General features: G+C 42.4%; 1 protein-coding gene across 1 annotated transcript; it reads right to left on the bottom strand.

Annotated features, from left to right (window-relative positions):
* Positions 1-11,406: 11,406 nt before the first annotated feature.
* Positions 11,407-12,930, bottom strand: LOC109778247 (uncharacterized). Its single transcript, XM_020336793.4, has one exon. It carries the CDS (start codon positions 12,600-12,602, stop codon positions 11,721-11,723), a length of 882 nt encoding a protein of 293 aa, XP_020192382.1. The 5' UTR covers positions 12,603-12,930; the 3' UTR covers positions 11,407-11,720.
* Positions 12,931-13,544: the final 614 nt, after the last annotated feature.

Genomic DNA, 13,544 nt, shown 5'->3' with positions numbered 1-13,544 from the left:
CTTTCACTATTAAGCATTCATCGCTTTCAGAAATCCTGAATGCACTCATGTGCACTGTAGGATATCTTGGTCGTAAGCTAACAATTGACATGCGACCTTTAGTCTCGATCCACTGAGGCACAACTGTCATCGGGAGTCCCTGTTGAAGAACATCGTATAGTAATTAATATACTTAGCAATAAAAGTTTAGCTTGAAAAATAATGTATGCAAAAGATGCACTGAGGACTAATAGTAAAAATCTTACCATCTTTCCTAAATACATGTGACCGTAGTTCAATACGATCACTATTGGTCGCACGTTTTGAGTACTAAGATTTTCAAATTCAGGAAAATGATTTCTCTTAACAGCATCAAGATCCTCAAGCCATGAAACATAATGACTTATCTCCTCGCAGTTTAGTTCAGCTCCGGGACAGTAGTAGGTCCTGTCTACCAAGCGCCGGACATGTTTGCTTGAATGGAAATAAGCTTTCAATAGAAATTAGTTGTCAACTATTTTTGAATAAACAATATCAAAGACACAAATATGGTTGAGAAACTCACATAATGGTAGAACTGGAGGCGTCTGCACATCGACCCAGATGTCTCTATTACCTTCAATATCATCTTCCGGACGAATATCAAAGGTGATAACCATATCAGGCTCAAATGCATAAGCCTTGCATAGTGCTTGCCAAGTTTTGCATTCAAAATAGGTGTACGTGTTTGCATTGTATAATTTGACGTTGAAAGTATAACCATGCTCGGTCTTCAGGTAAACTCTTTTTACCTCCATAGTTTCCATAGCACTGAAACCTATCTTATCCAAGACAAAAATTCTTGCATGGCAGGGGATGCGCTAGTAGAATAGTGAAAATTTAAAATTATAAGTTGAAGCAAATGAAGCATATATAAGTCATGCTTAATTATAAAAAAGACTTGTCGTTGTGACTTACTGTATCCACTTCGAAGGTCTCATCCAGCTTGATGCTGAAGCGCCTATCATCAACAAGGAAATTTCTGTCGCACAGGCCGCGCTGGTCTTCGCAGAATTCGCACTTAATGAAATCTTTTTCGTCGTCAGAGGACATTTCCTATGTTCATATAGGTGAAACATTAAACACTTACTAGTTCTATTAATTCAACTAATTCAACTACTTCTATTAGTTCAACTAGTTCTATTAATTCAACTAATTCAACTAAGAATTTAATAAAAATAAACTTGTTCTATTAATTCTCTTACTAAAATAAAGTAGCTAGTTCTACATAATAATATTTTAATTAGATCATCAAATCTCAGATATCTAAATTTTCTTACTAAAAATAAACTAGTTCTATTAATTCAACTAATAATTTACTAAAAAAAACTAGTTCTATTAATTTTCTTACTAAAATATATATATAAAGTAGCTATATATAGTAATATTTTAATTAGATCATCAAATCTCAGATATCTAAATTTGTTTACTAAAAATAAACTAGTTCTATTAATTCAACTAATTCAACTAAGAATTTACTAAAAATAAACTAGTTTTGTTAATTTTCTTACTAAAATATATAAAGTAGCTATATATATAGTAATATTTTAATTAGATCATCAAATCCCATATACCTAAATTCTCTTACTAAAAATAAACTAGTTCTACTAATTCAACTAGTTCAACTAAGCATTTACTAAAAATAAACTAGTTATATTAATTCAACTAGTTCAAATAATCTCATATACCTAAATTTTCTTATTAAAAATAAACTTGTTCTATTAATTTTCATACTAAAAATAAACTAGTTACTCTAATTCAACTAGTTCAAATCTCATATATATACCTAATTAATATCTAGCTAATTCATCTAAAATTGACATTAATATTTAACATCTTTTCCATATAATTCATCTAACATTAACATTCTAACATTCTTATCTACGTAATTTATCTAACATTAATCTAAACAACAAAAAACAGAAAATAAGTAAAAACAATATGTGTGTGTATGTGTATGTGTGTGTGTACGAGCGGGGGGCGGCGGCGTACGGCTGGCGGCGCGAGACGGCGATGCGACGGGGACGGCGCGACGACGAGCGGCGGGCCGGGGGCGACAGCGCGATCGAGACGGCGACGTAGTACGGGGCGGCGGCGACGGGCGGCGGGGGTGACGGCGGTGACGGCGACGACGGGCGGCGGGGGCGGCGAGGGCGGCGGGGCCTGCGAGGGCGGCGAGCGATGGGCGACGGCGCGGCGGTGGCGGCGATGTCGCGCGAAATAGTTGGAGAAGAAGTGGTGGTCGATGAAACTGAATTTTTCTTAAGTGCCATATATATAGGAGGAGCCTTTAGTACCGGTTGGAGCCACCAACCGGTACTAAAGGCCAGTTTTCGCCAGGCCAAGGGGCGGGAAACTGCCCCTTTAGTATCGGTTCGTGGCTCCAACCGGTACTAAAGGCCCCCCTTTAGTACCGGTTGGAGCTACGACCCGGTACTAAAGGGGTGCGCTGGCGTAGGAGCGGTGCGGGCAAGTTTAGTCCCACCTCGCTAGCCGAGGGGCACCCGCACCAGTTTAAAAGCCCCGGCGCGGCTGCTGTCTCGAACTCCTCTCTATAGCAGGCTTCTGGGCCTAACTTCGGCACGCTGCCCTGTGAGCCTGCTGGCCCTTCTGGGCCTGTATTTGCAAACCCTAGGTCTGGCAGGCCCACTGGGCAGCGCCCCAACAATTTTTTATATAATTTTATTTTATTTATTTCTGAGTAGTTTTTTTGCTGTATTTAGTTTCTTTGTGAATATAAAAAAATAGTTTTTTTATTTTCTGCATTATTTATTTTCTGCTATTTATTATTGAGTAATTTTTTATATGGTTTTTGTCTTTTCTGTTTTATTTATTTTCTGTTTTGTCTTTTGCACATCCTATGTGGGTGAAATGATGATACCATGCCAAGTTTCGACATTTTCAGAGTTCATTTTGTAGTGATTTTCAATTTCACGGTCATTTAGCTCTCTAAACAAATCGGTAAATGACTAAAAATAGCAAATGATGTCAGAAAGTGTTGAAAATTGATGACGTTGCTTTGAATGGTGCGTACGGAATGCAAAAAAAGTCTGGAGTTGTAATAAGTTTATAAAAATGAAGTGCTAGTGTAACAGATGAGTTCTCGTCAGAAACCCTGATACTCCAAAAGAGATTGTCCAGTTTGTACACGAAGTGCGTCCAGTTTTTGCCGTAACCCTCTCTACTCTTTTGCACATGCTATGTGGGTAAAATGATGATACCATGCCAAGTTTCGACATTTTCAGAGTTCATTTTGTAGTGATTTTCAATTTCACGGTCATTTAACTCTCTAAATAAATCGGTAAATGACTAAAAAATAGCAAATGATGTCAGAAAGTTTTGAAAATTGATGATGTCGCTTTGAATGGTGCGTACGGAACGCAAAAAAGTCTGGAGTTGTAATAAGTTTAAAAAATGAAGTGCCCATGTAACAGATGAGTTCTCGTCAGAAACCCTGATACTTCGAAAGAGATTGTCCAGTTTGTACACGAAGTGCGTCCAGTTTTTGCCGTAACCCTCTACTCTTTTGCACATGCTATGTGGGTGAAATGATGATAACATGCCAAGTTTCGACATTTTCAGAGTTCATTTTGTAGTGATTTTCAATTTCACGGTCATTTAGCTCTCTAAACAAATCGGTAAATGACTGAAAAATAGCAAATAATGTCAGAAAGTGTTGAAAATTGATGATGTCGCTTTGAATGGTGCGTACGGAACGCAAAAAAAGTCTGGAGTTGTAATAAGTTTAAAAAAATGAAGTGCCAGTGTAACAGATGAGTTCTCGTCCGAAACCTTGATACTCCGAAAGAGATTGTCCAGTTTGTACACGAAGTGCGTCCAGTTTTTGCCGTAGCCCTCTCTACTCTTTTGCACATGCTATGTGGGTGAAATAATGACACCATGCCAAGTTTCGACATTTTCAGAGTTCATTTTGTAGTGATTTTCAATTTCACGGTCATTTAGCTCTCTAAACAAATCGGTAAATGACTGAAAAATAGCAAATGATGTCAGAAAGTGTTGAAAATTGATGACGTCGCTTTGAATGGTGTGTACGGAACGCAAAAAAGTCTGGAGTTGTAATAAGTTTTAAAAAATGAAGTGCCAGTGTAACAGATGAGTTCTCGTCCGAAACCCTGATACTCCGAAAGAGATTGTCCAGTTTGTACACGAAGTGTGTCCAGTTTTTGCCGTAACCCTCTCTACTCTTTTGCACATGCTATGTGGGTGAAATGATGAAAACATGCCAAGTTTCGACATTTTCAGAGTTCATTTTGTAGTGATTTTCAATTTCACGGTCATTTAGCTCTCTAAACAAATCGGTAAATGACTAAAAAATAGCAAATGATGTCAGAAAGTTTTGAAAATTGATGACGTCGCTTTGAATGGTGTGTACGGAACGCAAAAAAGTCTGGAGTTGTAATAAGTTTAAAAAAATGAAGTGCCCATGTAACAGATGAGTTCTCGTCAGAAACCCTGATACTTCGAAAGAGATTGTCCAGTTTGTACACGAAGTGCGTCCAGTTTTTGCCGTAACACAAGAAGTTCGGAGTTGTAATAAGTTATTAAAGATAAAAAAGAGGCACAATGCTCGTTAATTAGCTTCAAGCCTTTCGGAATAGTGCAAACTGCACTGCACATAGCTCCGTGTAGTCTACACTATTCCTCAAGGCTTAAAGCTAAGCAACGTGCAGATGAGCATTGCGCCTCTCCTTCATCGTCTCTGCACTCAGGGCTTATAAACCGCTCCTAGTGCCTCTCTCTTCGCGAGGTGGGACTAAAAAACAGCTTACTAAGAAACTATAGTACCGGTTCATGGCACGAACCGGTACTAAAGGTGCCCGTGGGGCCCCAGCCTGACCACAGCCTGACGCAGCCTCATTAGTACCGGTTCGTGACACGAACCAGTACTAAAGGTTGCTCACGAACCGGTACTAATGATCTTCGCCCGCCTAGCCATTGGAACCGGCACTAATGGACACATTAGTGCCGGCTCAAAATCAAACCGGCACTAATGTGCTTCACATTTGACCCTTTTCTACTAGTGTGTGATGGACAAGACTCATCCGTTAGCTTAGCACTATGATCGTTTAGTTTATTGCTATTGCTTTCTTCATGACTTATACATGTTCCTCTGACTATGAGATTATGCAACTCCCGAATACTTGAGGAACACTTAGTGTGCTATCAAACGTCACAACGTAACTGAGTGATTATAAAGATGCTCTACAGGTGTCTCCGATGGTGTTTGTTGAGTTGGCATAGATCGAGATTAGGATTTGTCACTCCGTGTATCAAAGAGGTATCTCTGGGCCCTCTCAGTAATGCACATCAGTATAAGCCTTGCAAGCAATGTGACTAATGAGTTAGTTGCGGGATGATGCATTACGGAACGAGCAAAGAGACTTGCCCGTAACAAGATTGAACTAGGTATGATGATACCGACGTTCGAATCTCGGGCAAGTAACATATCGATGACAAAGGGAACAACGTATGTTGTTATGCAGTTTGACTGATAAAGATCTTCGTAGAATATGTAGGAGCCAATATGAGAATCTAGGTTCCGCTATTGGTTATTGACCGAAGATGTGTCTCGGTCATGTCTACATAGTTCTCGAACCCGTAGGGTCCGCACGCTTAACGTTCGATGACAATTTGTATTATGAGTTGTATGATTTGATGACCGAAGATTATTCAGAGTCCAGGATGAGATCACGGACATGACGAGGAGTCTCGAAATGGTCGAGACATAAAGATTGATATATTGGACGATGTTATTTGGACACCGGATGAGTTCCGAGAGGTACCGGATAATTATCGGAGTGCTGGAGGGTTATCGGAACCCCCGGGGGAACTAATGGGCCTCGATGGGCCTTAGTGGGAAGAGAGGAAGGGCCAAGAGGGGCTGGCCGCGCACCCCGCCCTTGGGTCCGAATTGGACTAGGGGAAGGGGGCGGTGCCCCCCTTTCCTTCCCTTCGCCCTCTGCCCTCCTTCTTCCCCCTCTTCCTTCCTTCTTCCCCCTCTTCCTTAGGTGGAAACCTACTAGGACTTGGAGTCCTAGTAGGATTCCCCTCTCCTGGCGCGCCCTATTAGGGCCGGCCGGCCTCCCCTCCCCTCCTTTATATACGGGGGCAGGGGGGCACCCTAGAACACACAAGTTGATCTTTGAGCCGTGTGTGGTGCCCCCCTCCACAGTTACACACCTCGGTCATATCGTCGTAGTGCTTAGGCGAAGCCCTGCGCCGGTAACTTCATCATCACCGTCACCACGCCGTCGTGTTGACGGAACTCTCCCTCGGCCTCAACTGGATCAAGAGTTCGAGGGACGTCACCGAGCTGAACGTGTGCTGATCGCGGAGGTGCCGTACGTTCGGTACTTGGATCGGTTGGATCGCGAAGACGTTCGACTACATCAACCGTGTTACTAAACGCTTCTGCTTTCGGTCTACGAGGGTACGTGGACACACTCTTCCCTCTCGTTGCTATGCTTCTCCTAGATAGATCTTGCGTGATCGTAGGCAATTTTTTTGAAATACTACGTTCCCCAACAGTATCCGTCAGCGCCACCCTCATGTCCATTCACGTCGCTTGGCATCAATGCCAGCCACTGCATGCTGTGGGCCAACATGAAGGTGGCGCGGCAAGCGGCATGCATGGACGTTAGATGGAAAGCCCGGGAGAGGGGTGGTTTTTTTGGGTGGGCCATGGTCTTCAGAAGCAGGTGTGGCAGTGGTCCATACGCTCTCAAAGCCCTCCCAATTCGTCTCAGGTTTGTGGGAACAAGTGCGTCTGGACCGGTGGGCGGACCGATGCAGGACCGCATTGGATGACAAAACACGACCGGACCGCGCGGTTTGAACGATTGTGTGTGGTTTAAGGGTCCGTGTTTTAGATGCTCTCACAAGTGGAGGAGTGTGGAGACCCCTTTATAAGGGATCCTCTTCATCATGCTATTGGAGCTTGAGAAGAGGAGTGTTTTCCGCGCGCCCCTCCTCCGATGCCTTGCTCGTGTCGTGTTTCATGATCGAGCCGACCCGAGCTCAGACCTATGTCTTAATTTTTACTGGCCAGGAAAAAATATGGACATTTAATTATGAGTCGTTAACTGATCCTCCACGACCGCCTATATATTGGAGGCGCCGACAACCCTAGCCATCATAGAGCAGATCACGTGTACCTCCTTGCGCGCACCGCCTACTGTCGTTCCGCTCACTATTGCAGCTTTAGGCGACCCCATTCTGTCCACCGTGTGCATGGCTGTACGGGAGAGAGCGGGCCTTCGAAACCCCGCCCTTTGTAATCCTGCACTGGAAGAAAGTCGATTATGTTTTTGGGGAGCGTCTCCGACGAGACTACTCGTCGCTGGTCATCTACTTCGACTACATTCTCGTCTTCGTTAACATCACCATGTCCATCGAAACCAAGAAGATGGCCGCCAAGGACGCTGTCGCCGCCGCCGCGACTACAAACTGACTGACCGGAGGGTTTAATTTGTTTATCCCACTCCTGTTTCATCCTTTGTTAGCCATATTAGCTAGCTGTTTATGTAGATGTTTCTGCTATATATCTTGTACATGCTTACGTGATATATATCAGTATGAGTTTAATACTGTCTTTGCCATGCTCATGAGTTATTCCCGGATTATATCAATCAAAAAATTGCTAATTTATTAAACAACTAAACTCCCTACATTTGGAGCCTCCTAATGCATTGGGGGTTGTGGGGACGTTACGGACCCCATCTATAAGGGCGTGTGTCGCTGGGTTGAATGAATTTTTTTATTTTGAGAAAGTATTGTTTCTCAACATTTTTAATAGTTTTAAGTTTGGTTGTTTCCTGTTTTCCAGTTTTCATGTTGTTTTCTTCTCTTTTTATTTTTCACATGCTAATTCTATTTATCAAAAGTCGTGAACATTTAAATATACAATGATTTTTTAGAATTCATTTATTTTTGAAATTATGATTAATTTTAAAATTCATAAATATGCCACCTACCGAGAAATAGGCTTAACGCATAACTGAAGGACGGTTGCCACGTGGATCACCCTCTAGTATATAGTATTTTTAAGGGAACTTTAGTATATAGTAAGCTCTCAGATTTGGAGCCTCCTGGTGCATCGGGCACTATGGGCCTTGACTGAAAGGATTAGTGTCATTGGGCCGTCAATTTTTCTGTTTTGAGAATGTATTGGTTGGTTTGTTTTTATTCTTGTTTGTGTTTTTCAACTATTTTAATAGTTTTGTCTCCTTGTTTGCTTTTGCTTTTTTTCTTCTCCTTTTGTTTTTTCATTTTTGACTTATGAATAATTCTTAAAGTTGTGAACATTTAGAAAGATTATGAACATTTTAAAAATCCCCGAATGTTTTAAAACGCTCACGAACATATCTAAAACCTACAAACATTTTATTTAATTCATGGGCCTTTCTCAAACCCATGAACATTGTTTGAAATCCCTGAATAGTTTTTGAACTCGTGGACATTTAAAAAATTCAAGTTTTGATAATCAACAATGTTTTAAAAATCTAATATTTATAAAATACATGGACTTCTTTTGATTTACTGAACTTCTTTTATGTGGGGTTGTAGGCATGTTATGGACCCCATCTATAAGGGTGTGTGTCACTAGGTTGACTGGGTTTTTTTATTCCGGTTTTGAGAAGGTATTGTCAGTTTTTTAGGTTTTCTTTATTTTATCTGTTTCTCTACAACTTTAATAGTTTTTTTCACTTTTTATTCTCCTTTTACATTCCATTTATTTTTTCACATGCTAATTCATATTTTCTAAAGTCCTGAATGTTTGAAAAGAGTACACATTTTTTAAGAATTCATGAACAGTTTTAGAATTTACGAATACTTTTAAAATCCTTAAATATATCGCCTAAAGAAGAAGAGGCTTAACACATAACTGAAGGATGGCGCGGCAAAATGTGGGTGAGCCTCTAGTATATAGTAGTAATTATTTTTGAGGGAACTCTAATATATAGTAAGCTCTCTAGATTTGGAGTCTCCTTGTGCATCGGTCGCTATGCGCCTTGCCGGTAAGGGTTTGTGCCGCCGGGCCATCTGATTTTTCTGTTTTGAGTAGGTATTGCCTGGTTTGTTTTTCTTCTCACTTTCTGTGTTTTTCAACCGTTTTAATAGTTTTTTTCCTATTGTTCTTTTCATCTTTGTTTTTCCTTTTTTTTTCACATGCTAGCTCATCAGTATTATTAAAGTTTTGAGCATTTAGAAAGACTAAGTTTTTTTAGAATTCATGAATTATTTTTTGAGTTCCTTCACATTAAAAAATTATTGAGTATTTTTCAAAGTTGATGAACTTATGTAAAGTCTATGAACATTTTTTTTAAAATTTAGGAATCTTTCCCAAATTCCTGACCGTTTTCTGAAATCCATGAATATTTTTTGAATTAGCAAACATTTTTTAAAATTTGTGTTTTTGTAATCCGCAAGATTTTAAAAATATAATGTTTTAAAATATGGAAACTTCTTGAAATAATAATAATAATATGATAGCCAATTTTTCTGAGTTAGAAAGGAGTGACCAAAAATAAAAGCTAAATGATGGAGCGGAGCACGGAGCCAAGTCGAGCGAGTGGGAGCTTCATAGGCTGGTCCATGTGAGTGTTATAACACCAATTTCACAGTTTGAACGTGGAATGGGAGCTCACACAACTATCACCGACTGACACTAAGGCCGGAATGTGCAAGAACCTTACAATCACGCACCTAACAACTTCGGTCTCCTCTCAGACCAAATATCGTCTCCAACGACAACCCAACAAGATATACAAATGAAAAAGAAAACACTGCTAGAACATAATTAAAACTGAAGCCACAGTAGATAAAACCAAAATGAAACTACTGACCACAATAATCTACGGGAGAAAAAAGAGTCAATCTCATGAGTCATGAATGGCACGACAAAGCGTGCATAACCTCTATATGCATATTTGCTTGTGTGTAACAGACAGAATGCGCAGTGCCAGTTAAATGCCCATAATTTAGATTGCATCATCATCTATTAAGTAGACTAGTTGATCCAATCATACTCCTGGAACTGGCAAAAGCAAAATCTACCAAAAATGGAGAATGCTTCGGTAATCCCCTTAAAAAAGGAGTCGAATCTCAAAGCAATTTTAAAATGGTAGTATTTCCGTAAGAGTGCATGCCTCAATACTCAATGTCTCAAGCATCTGCCAATAACAAAAGTAAAGGCGTATAGATCATAATGGGGAGTACTGTACTTACTATATGGTCTTGTCAATAGAACCTCCGACTAATTCCCTCAATTGCCAACAATTCACCAGGCATGAGAGCAGATTTTAAACAAAGAAAGGAAAGAAACATATGATTGTAACATAAAAGCTACGAAAAAAACAGAACAATTAAAGAACGAATTATGATTGATATTGCTTCGTCATGGTTGTCTTGTCGTGCAGACCCTGCTGGACGAGCCCCATGTGCGCGCACCTAAGAGAGGGATCGTGGCCGGGCCTTTTTCTCATGACCCCTGGCCTCGCTAGGGTGTTCCCTCCTCTCAAGGTTCTGCATTTGTGCATCCTGCTACAACACTGTTGCCTTATGGATATGATGTTGTGAAAGAGTGGAGAAGGATGGGCAACATACATGTTATGGTAGGAAGGTGTTGTAATGGCAGCCATTAAAGGGAAGAATAGGAAATTCGTTATAGGATAGTCACTAAAAGGAAAAATAGTAGTACATTGATAGCTCTATCCTTTGGTTACAGTTGACAAATAGAGGCGGATTGAGCATGTTGCTATTTGGGGGTGACATGGAATTTCAAAGAAATTCGATAGTACTAGATTTAGCATCTAGAGAGACATGGTTTCTATAGGCAACTGATATCACGAATTTTCATCTAAGGCGCTCGGTATGGCATGAAAGAGATTTTGTTTGGCCTCGATTATTCATATGGAAATCTAGGCCTAGGCGTTTCCACGTTTGAAGTAGTATTTAATGGTTTTGGCTTGCAGCAAGATGAAACCAAGGTTTCTTATTTATTCTCGATGATTTATCAGACCGGATCGGATAATTTATTTCACCGCATAGAAAATGAGCTCTGAGCTGTATTTTCATAAACAGACAGATCCAACCTTTTTCGTCTTTATTTATTTTGGTTACTATGCCATGTTGGCCTTTTGCCTATAGAAATATATATATAACAACACTCAAACATATACATGCTCCTTATCTCATAGCACTACCAAACAAAGCGGTGTACGAATCACGTTTTGAACATCGTACTATTCTTGCTGCGGATAAAAATACACCTCGCTTACCAAACAAAATAAAAAGAACCAAGGAGACATTGAGTTCAAAAAACCATATATATGCGCTTAAGGAAACATTACACATTTACCCGACTGATAAAACATCAACATAACAATATAATAATTAACAATGGCATTGTACATCTCCATCAGATATATATCTCCCTATAGAGACGACACTTATTTATGACCAGGAATGCTATACACATGGGGGGCACGTTCTTGAGGACCGACCACCGCCACCTGGCGCTCATGCGCGACATGCAATCTACTATAAATACTGCAGGCACGCACAGACACAACAGGCACGCATGCATGTGCTGCAGCAGCCGTCACGCGTGCAGTGACACTAGCTCCAGGATCGACCTGGCCGGCCGGCTAGAGATTAATTCATTGTCATACCTCGGATACCTAGCGCATAAAGTCCATGATGAGATCTCGGTGCGGGTAGTCGTTCAGCAGGGACTCTTCGTCATCCGCGTACTGGACGGATTTAGTGTCCTCCTCCTGCCCGTCCTCGTTTGCCGGTAAGGGCGCCCTGAGGGTCGGCATGGTGGTGGCAGCAGTGGCGACGGGGGAGCAGAAAACATCGTCCCCGGTGATGGCAGAGTATAGGCTCAGCATGCGAAGCCTGTTTGGAGTGGCCTGCAGGGTGAGGTCATCGAACAGCTGTGGAGTTGAAACAACCCGCGGACGCGTCACAGGAGTGGATGGAGCGCGTTGGAAGATGCGGGGCGGCGTCCGCAGCATGGCGAAGGTCGAAGGCGGCACCGCGGCGGCAGCGAACGCGGCGACCGGGTCCTCGCCCCTGAGCTCACGGGTGAAGTGCGCGAAGAAGCAGATCCGGCGTTGGCAGCGCGTGCCTGCCTCGCACTTGCGCGTGCGGAACCGGGACGGGTGCAGCCACAACTCGAAGACGCCGTGCGCGTAGCGGCACCTGAGCCCTCGCGCGCAGGTCGGCGGCGGGTGACCGGCGCCGGCGAGCCCGAGCTGCGCGTGCGCGTGCGCATTGGCGCGATACTCCGGGCAGGAGATGGCGACGTAGTTGAAGCGGCGCGGGTCACGGCGGCGGGCACGCTCGCCCTTGTGCGCGTACGGGCATGCCGTCCAGTCGTGGCTGTACGGCTGCGGGCACCGTCGCACCTTGTACTCGTACAGCCAGAAATCCTCCGACATGGACGCCCACAGCCGATGCCCCTCGTGTGCCCACGCGCCCCACGTTGTTGGGTCGGTCAGCTGGTATGTGACGCTGCCGTCCGCCTGCACCACCATGTTATACATGTCCAGTTCCATGGCCGTCCTCCTTGATCTCCTTGATCAAACACAGCAAACTCTCCAACAAATTAACAATACTAATTAAAAACTAGAAACTCATGGACATTATAGTAGCTAGGCCATGGTTGTGAATTTGTTTTGAGGATATGGGGGATGATTTGGACTAAAAACTCTCGAGATTATATGTAGCCAGGCCATGGTTGTGAAATAATGTTGAGGATGGGATGGTTTAGACTAAGATCTCTAAGATAGCTAAGGCCAAGGCTATGAATGAATGCTGAGGATGGGGATGATTTGTTCTACAAACCATGTATTGTTGCGATGTATGGAGAGATGTGATCTGCGTGTACCCGACTGTGGGTATATATAGCTCTAGGGGATGCAGTGCTAGGCATTAGGTGAGTCGGCTGTTTTGTCTCGTAGACATTTATTTTCGCTGTAAAGGTAATAAGACGTGTGGGTGTTTGGACATTGAGTCTCTAGCAAGGCTCCCTAACTAACAACCAGATTTTGGACCCTTCCTTCCTTGGAAAGGAGACTTTGTGTGAGGGTCTAGGATATCTATCTTGTTTCGTGGTGCCAGGAAGGAGCTATTTGTCCGATGCTAATGTGATAAGATGAGTTGTGCAGACGGTGGGTGTTCATGTATCCCTTGGTGTGGTGGGCCATCTCGAGCGAGGGCATGTTTGTGTGCCTACACGAGTCGTTTGGTCTTAGACCATAAATAACACCTTTGGGCTAGGTTCAACAGTAACTCCCTCAACGTCCCCAGAGATGAGCTCAAGTGTTGCAAAATGCACAAAGGCATATTGCGTAAACTTGGTAGTCCGGGTGCAAAAATCCACCACTCTCTCCTCTCCTCTCGGCCAATTGAAATTTATTTGTCGTCACCATGTCCTCGCTATTTGTTCATATTGTTGGGGATTTTGGTAGCGGCGACTACATCAATTCGTAAACAAC

This window comes from Aegilops tauschii, chromosome 2 (genome assembly GCF_002575655.3).
Source record: "Aegilops tauschii subsp. strangulata cultivar AL8/78 chromosome 2, Aet v6.0, whole genome shotgun sequence".
NCBI classification, from domain to species: Eukaryota; Viridiplantae; Streptophyta; class Magnoliopsida; order Poales; family Poaceae; genus Aegilops; species Aegilops tauschii.
This window is presented reverse-complemented; position numbering and strand designations above follow the sequence as displayed.